The 7,553-nt window shown below is 39.2% G+C and overlaps 1 protein-coding gene across 1 annotated transcript; it reads left to right on the top strand.

The window, feature by feature from the left end:
• The first annotated feature begins 800 nt into the window (after nt 1–800).
• LOC118644279 (vicilin-like seed storage protein At2g18540) lies at nt 801–6,941 on the top strand. The gene is made up of 2 exons (XM_036282465.1): nt 801–1,052; nt 6,258–6,941. The coding sequence occupies exons 1-2, from the start codon at nt 801–803 to the stop codon at nt 6,939–6,941; spliced, it is 936 nt and encodes a 311-aa protein (XP_036138358.1).
• Nucleotides 6,942–7,553: the final 612 nt, after the last annotated feature.

The following is a 7,553-nucleotide window of genomic DNA, read 5'->3' as shown; positions in this document are numbered from 1 at the left end:
TAATAACATGAACGCAAATATTTCCAAAAAATCACTTGTAATAATTCAAAGACAAAGCTCTTGTTGAAAATAAACAATTAGATTCTCCAATTCAAAGAAATACATATCCTGTTGCGCATGATGAACCATCTACTTCAACAACTGACACAGATACTACATATAATTAATATATATCGATACTGCAGATTTTATTACAGTAAGTTATAATAGACGCGCAAAATGTAGCCAATATTTTTTTATAAAGAAATAACAATAAACTTAATCATATTATAAATTTATATACGTATATATGTGAGGGGATGTGTGATGCATGGTGTCTGGATGATAGGTGTGTGGTATGTGAATGTGTGACGTGGCGCGTCCGGCGCGCGCGTCACAAGGGCATAATTCCGACCGAGGGATCGATCGGGCGCGACTCCTCGCTGAGCCGAGGGGGATACGGTTCTGTTATTTTATTTTCTTTTGATTTTTTTTTAGTCCGCGATACCGTTTTCCGATTGTAGTTGCCAATCATTTAAAGTTAAGGCGCCGAGTGTGGGCTCATCTAAAGAGTGTGCCAAGGGCGACGTCCCACGGAGGAGCAGCCGTCGTGGGAATCCTGCTAAGAGCAATCGACAGTGGAGGGAGCGCCCCGCCAGAAGTTTCCCCGCCGAGCCGTGCGTCGGCCCCGCAACGCGCTGCCGACCCTGAGCCAAGGGTACCGACCGCGCCGAATTACAGCACTACGACACGACGACTCCCCGCAAGGGCCACGCCATGGGCACGCCACCGGGCTGCAGACCGGAAGAGCGACCACAGTTATGTCAACCGCCAGCCGCCAAGATCGGTTCAGTCGCGGCCTGGCCAGCCGGACCAGCCGAAACGGCACGGCACAAGGGGCCCCACCTGTGGAGCACGTGCCGATCAGCGACACGTCGAGAGGTGAAGCACTGCGGCGCGGGATCGAGGATCACGTGCGTCAAGCGGATCCCCTTATCGGGAATCGAAGAGCGCCCGCGCAGGCGCGGCGGCCCGAGCCGGCCGGCGCGGGACCGGGGGCTCCTTACTGTTCGGTAAGCCGTGCGATAAGGCGTATCACCGAGGACCAGCCCAGGGCTATCGACTTCGGCGGATGAAGATTTTGGATTTTGTAAGGCCATCACTCGGCAGCCACGCGGAATTTAGTAAGATTCGGTAAGGCGGTCGACTTTCGTGCGGGACCGGATAAGGGATACCGTTTCTTGTCGTGTTACCGGTGATCCCGAATCCGATACCGTTTTTGCTGTTGTTTGTTCATTAGTGTTGAGAAACTCGAAATACAAAGTAGAGTCTTGTGGCCGCACGAGAGATCCGACCGACCGGCCCGAATATTTAGTTATTAAGTACGTCCCTCTCGGACAAAGCCGACACCGAGAGTCATTTTGTAGTTGATAATTTCGTTCTTTATTACCGCGAATACCGTTCTCGGATATATTATATTGGTTGTTGTTGTCGAACGGAAGGCCTCGTTGGCCTCTCGTCTCATAGAGTAATTCTAAAGTTTCCGCATTCTCTTTGTGCTGACTTCTCGCGTCCGTCTTAGCCGCGCATCTCTGTGAATTTATGACGTTTTGTTAAGTGGAGTAAGATTCATGATTTTCGTTGACACCGTACTCATTAATCTTTAAAGAAATATATTTTGATATTTGATATTTAATTGACGATTGTGTACCGATTCTCTTCTACGACCTGCCTCGATCCGAGCTCTCCACCCCCCCTGGTTACTAAAGAACCACGCCCCTCTACCACTTCGAGAAAAGAGCCACCGGCATTAGTAACGCTTCCTATCCGGCTACCGACTTATAGTTAATTGTTGTGTGGCGCGGAAATCCGCGCCTAGCGCCCAGAAATATAAAGCATTGCAGGTGTTACCGTTCAAGCAGGCTACCGAATGTTACCGATTTCGCGAGGGAGCGTTACACGCGAGCTGTTATAGAGATTATTATTGTTAATTAGGCGTAGCCCCTCAGACCTGGCGGTTCCCGAAGGAAAGCTACGTCGCAATGTGTAGTGATGTGGGAATGTGCGGATGTGTATGTGCGCGTGCTGCGCGTGTGCATGTGTATTATATTTTTAGTAAATAAACATTCTTAGCAAACACCAATTAACTATTATATAATTATTAGTTACAATTTTCTACTCCATAATATAACTTTGTAAGTTTTGTACAACTATTATAAATTATATAACAATTATATCGTTAAGTTTATTTTACTTCTAATTATAATATAGACATTTCCGAAGAATCACTTACAATAATTCAGAGGCAAAACTCCACTTTATTTCAGCAAAGTTTTACAATATTACAGCATATAGCTGATACATATCCGACAATTATCTTATGATATTACAATTTATGTCCTATTTACGTAAAACATGGTTGCCTGCAGCAAACAAAGTCTCTGTGTATGGTTGTTCAGTTCGAACAAATAATTTGGTCGAAAGTTTCCATAACACAATTTTAAATAAATTCGGAAGTAGACCAAATGTGTGGATATTTATTGGTGAGTACGTTTTATTACAATAAGTTTTGTTACAATAATTTCATATAATACAAAAATAATGAGATGAACAGGTCAATATTTCAAGTTAATACCAATTTTCACATTATAATATAATTTATTTAATTAAAAATATATTATAAACTTCATTAAAATCAACTGTGTTAAAATTGTTAAACAAATTTTGAAACATTTCGACTATACATAGTCCTTTTCAGTCGTGCCAAATTATCAATATTTCTGAAATTAAACACGAGTAAAATAACGCAAACGAAAATATAATTAACCATTTATATTCAATCGTCATCATTTTATGAATGGTTAATTATATTTTCGAGAGTTAACGAGAATTTTTTATAATATGTTGATTTTTTGTTTTTCACGTAACACATTTCATATAATACATTTTTATATTGTAGAAAATTTAAAAAAAGTAATTGATCAAGAAATTGATCTATGTCGCTTACAAAATAACCTTCAGACACGTAGACCACAAACTCAAGCCAATAGAGAAAGAAATAGTATGATCTTACAAAAACAGAAGGATCTTGTAGAAAATCGGTAACATTATAATTCAATTATGAAATAAAACTAAATTCACGAAAAAATTGTATTCTAAAAATAATTGCAAGTTAATATGTAAAAATATTTATTTTTTACAGATTATCAGTGTTTGAATTTTTGGAATCATTTAGTCAGTTTTATCAGATCTATTTATACAATTCGGAGACTATTATTGATGAAGGTTATTATTTTATTATTTTTATTGTATGATTTTTATTTAAAGTTATTTAAGGTTATTTTATATTTAAATGAAATTTAAAATTACCATAAAAGCATGTAAAACATAAGATTTTGTGTTGAAAATATAGTATAGTTATATAAATAAAACTTAAAAATTTAAATTTTTTGTCAAATAAATATTCCCAGATAGCCAAGCAAGATTAAGCATATCGGGCAAATTAATGCACTGCATGTATGTTGTGAACTTGCCCACAACTTGCTGTCATTGTAATTTAACGTGGAACGAAGTTCATCATGAGGAGAGCAACATCAGGAGAGCAAATAACCTTCATGAGTTTATAAAATTATAAGTGCATGCATTGAGGAATAATAAACTTGTCACATTGACAGCAATTGTGCATGCATGTTGACAACTTGCCGTCAGTTTGTTGAATTCTAATGTAGAATTTTACATGATGTCAGAACAACAGACAGTTTGAGGAAACACCTTGGCTTTAGTTTGATAAAATTAATAGAGAATAAGTGACAGAAAATAACAACACGTTGCCTTTATTTGGCTATCTGGGCTATTTGTGTTTTTTGTACATTTAATGAAATAAGTTTATTGTACACAGCTATCGCATTAATAAGATCCATATTTTGGACACAAAAAAGTTGCTTGCTTTACTTAATTTTTTATTTCTAAAAGTGGTTTGACTACACCCACATAGAAATAAAACATCCAGTAGACGTCTAATGGACGTCTGCCATGGAAGTATAAACTTCCAGTGGACGTCCATTAGACGTCCAATATAGAGCCATTAGAAATCCACAGTTCCGCATTGTGGACGTCCATTAGACCTTCATTAGAGGTCGTCAAAGAGGTCTATTAGACGTTGTGTGGATCATTAATAGAGGCTTCACGGAGCCTCGGTGGATGACTGACGGACGTTTCGTGGATCATTAGTAGAAGCTTCATGGAGCCATAGATGATTGACAAAATAAAAATTTAAAATAAAAATTTTATTTCTTTTAAATTATTTTTATCAACAGTACATACTAAATTTAGGACAAATTTTTATTAATTAATTAAATTTAAATTATATTATTTTATTTTATTCTTACTTGCCTCTGGTTTTGAACCCGGGACCTTAGGATTACGAACCTTGTACTCTATCCGCTATGCCAATTTGACTCATCGATATGGGTACTTGTTATTGTCTACATATACATATATGTTATAAACTGACGCAATTATATTATTTTTTATAAAAGCAATTAAATTTTGCAAAACATATTAAAAATAAATAGCATTAATTTATTTACTTAATAATTTCATTGTTAAATTTATCTTTTTCCATAACCTTAATAATTTGATGGAAATTGCGGTCTATTTAGCATTAATACTTTGAAGCGTTCAAATGGTTAATTAGATAATTTTAACTATATAGATCACATATATTCTAAGAAAAATTGAATAGTACACTTATTATTCTGTTTTTGTATTCAGTACATGATAAATTTAGATTTTGTGCATTTTTTTGTGCGCAGTAATTGTAGACAAACCGTTATTTTTGAAAACATCTTTATGATAATTTTTTTTTTATATTAAATGGATCTTTCATTCAGGATGTTATAGTGTTGTCTGATTTCTGAGTCAACTACGACACGCATGGACGGCTCAAAAATCGGACAGCATTGTGATATCTTTTATGAGATATTAAGCTGATATCATTTAGCTGATATCATAAGGATAACATTTTCAAGAAACTTAAATGAAATTCTTCCATGAGATATCTCAAAGACCTCTCTTAGCAGACGTCTCTGATAAATGTTATCATTTGGACATCATTTCCAAGATATCTAAATGTTTTCTTTAAAAAGTTCTCTTAAAGTTTTCATTCTGACAAGCGTGTTGTCTGGGTTAACTTCTACCATAAAAATAAATGTTCCATACAGCTATGGAAGTTTAATGGATACCTAATGGACGTCTATCTAACTTCCATCATGGAAGTAAATGTTCCATAGAGCTATGGAAGTTTAGTGGATCCCTAATAGACGTCCAACTTCCACTACAGAAGAAAACATCAAATGGAGCTATAGATGTTTAATGGATCCCTAATGGATGTCTATCTACCCAATCAGCAGACAATGTTTTAAAAATATTTTTTAAATATTTTTCTTTATTAAATATTCATTTTCTAAACTTATTTCGGAAAAAAATGTTTATTTAATGTTTATTTAATATTTTGTTTTTATTAAATATTTATTAAAAATAATAATTTCTAAAAAACATTTTTTAAACCTTTTTTAAATATTTTTTAAAATATGTTTTTTATTAATTATTAATTTGAAAAAATGATTTCAATAAACATTTTCTAAACGGTTTTTAATATATATATATATATTTTTTTTTTTTTTTAATATTGGCAGAAGGAACAATGGCGTGGTTAAGAGTAGAGGTGGCACGGAGAGCTCCGGAGTGAAAAGTGTTGTGCGGGTGAAATGTGAGAGAGAGGAGAGAAAGAAGTGGAAAAGCGGGAAGAGAAGATCGGGAAATGAACGGGTAATTGGAGGGAAGTGAAAAGAAGATGGAGGTGAGAAGATATGAGGATGGAGATGTCGGGGAAGGCATCGGAGTAGCGAGAGAAGAAAGCAGGGAAGATGGAGGCAGGAACGAGAAGAAGAGGTCAGAGAGAGGGCGCTGGAGAGATGCGACGTAGAGGAGAGTATCGATGGAGAGGAGAAGGGGAAGGACGGAGGGCAGATGGCGGTGCGCGCGGAGATGCGGTAACGTGAGCGCGAAGAGAGAAGAGGAACATCATCTGGTGGAGGAAGGGAGTGCAATATGGGAACAGAGTTAAGTTGGCAAGAGTGCTAGGGCAGGATGGTAGCGTGTTTGGGAACGCGAAGTTCCGCACACGTAGTCCATCGATGGCACATGTCGATAGTGTGATTTCGACACATGAGAAGAAAGAGCATTACAAAGTAAGAAGATAAAGAGAAATTGTGTAGGGAGAGAAAGTGCCGGGTTCAGAGGAGAGGAATAGTGGTGAGAAGAGAGAAGTAAGGGAGGAAGTGAGGATGGAAGAGCTGGGAAGAGAGTTAAGGAAATTGAGGTGGGAAATGACAAGGCGACTGAGGGAAGTCAGAGAGAGGCTAAGAGGCTTGGAAGAGAGGTTAGAGGCGCTGGAAGGAGAAGGTCTGAGACGGGAAGAAGAGATAGCAGGAGAGAGGGAGGAGCTGAGGAGTATGCGGAAAGCAAGAGGAAGAGGCAATGGAAAAGAGGAAGCGCAAAACGACAGTGACGAAGAAAGAGAGATGGAGAAGAAGAGGATCGGACAGGACGACAGAAGAGAGGGAAGGAGAAGGGAAAAGGAACAGTCAGATAAAGAGAAGAGGGAGGAGAAGATGGGGGAAGGCGAGAACGAGAGAAGAGAAGAGAGAGGAGAGGAAGGGAAAGGGCGGAAGGACAGAGACGAGGAGAGCTGGTGGCAGGAGACGAGAAGAAAAGAAGAGGAGGAGAGGCGAGGGGGCGAGGAGAGAAGCGAGAAGGAAGGAAGCAGCCAAGATGGGAGGAGAGTGAAGGAGGGACAGGCAGGAGGAGCTGGCAGAGAGGAGAGGAAGAGCGCAAGGAGAGCGGAGGAGGAGGATGGGGAGAAAATGGGAACTGTGATGGTAAAGGTGGGAGGGGGGTAGAGGCATGGAAAAGGGTGGAAAGGGAAATGGACAGGAGGATGAGAGAGAGAGCAGAAAGAGAAGGGTGGGAAAGGGTGAGGGGGGGCGGAAAGGGAGAGAAGAGTAAGGGAGGTGAGAAGAAGAAACATAATATGGAGGGGAGTGGAGAGGGAGGGGCGATAGAAAGAAGGGCGATAATAGAGGGGATTATGAAGAGGGAAACGGGAAGAGAGGTGGAGACAGGGATAGTGTCAGAAAGAGTGGGGGAAAGGGGGACGATAGTGGTGATTACGGAGGTGGTGAGGGAAGAGGATAGAGACTGGTTGCTAGAGAGGAAGGCGGAGATTAAGAGTCGCTGGAATGTGAGGTTGGATGAGGATCTGTCAATGGAGGAGAGGAAAACCAGGTGGAGGATGTTAGAAAGGGCAAAAGAGGAGAGGAATAAGGGAAAGAAAGTGTACGTAGGGAATAGAAGTATGTGGGTGGATGGGATAGAATGGGTATGGAATAAAAGGAAAGAAAAGTGGGAAATAGGCGAGGGAGAAGGAAAGGAGGAAGGGAATTAAAGGGGAGAGGAGATGGAGGAGATAATTTATGTTTTATGTTTTTATGTTACTAGGAAGAGACGGAGGA

The sequence above is a fragment of the Monomorium pharaonis genome, chromosome 2 (genome assembly GCF_013373865.1).
Source record: "Monomorium pharaonis isolate MP-MQ-018 chromosome 2, ASM1337386v2, whole genome shotgun sequence".
Classification (NCBI taxonomy): domain Eukaryota; kingdom Metazoa; phylum Arthropoda; class Insecta; order Hymenoptera; family Formicidae; genus Monomorium; species Monomorium pharaonis.
Note: the sequence above shows the minus strand (reverse complement) of the source record. Positions and strands in the feature narration are given on the sequence as shown.

Excerpts from the sequence above, each read along its gene's own strand:
- LOC118644279 (XM_036282465.1), top strand. The coding sequence starts at position 801 with ATGTCAACCGCCAGCCGCCAAGATCGGTTCAGTCGCGGCCTGGCCAGC. Across the intron at positions 1,053-6,257 it reads CGGGGGCTCCTTACTGTTCG|GGAGAGAAAGTGCCGGGTTC; the intron begins GTAAGCCGTGCG and ends GAAATTGTGTAG.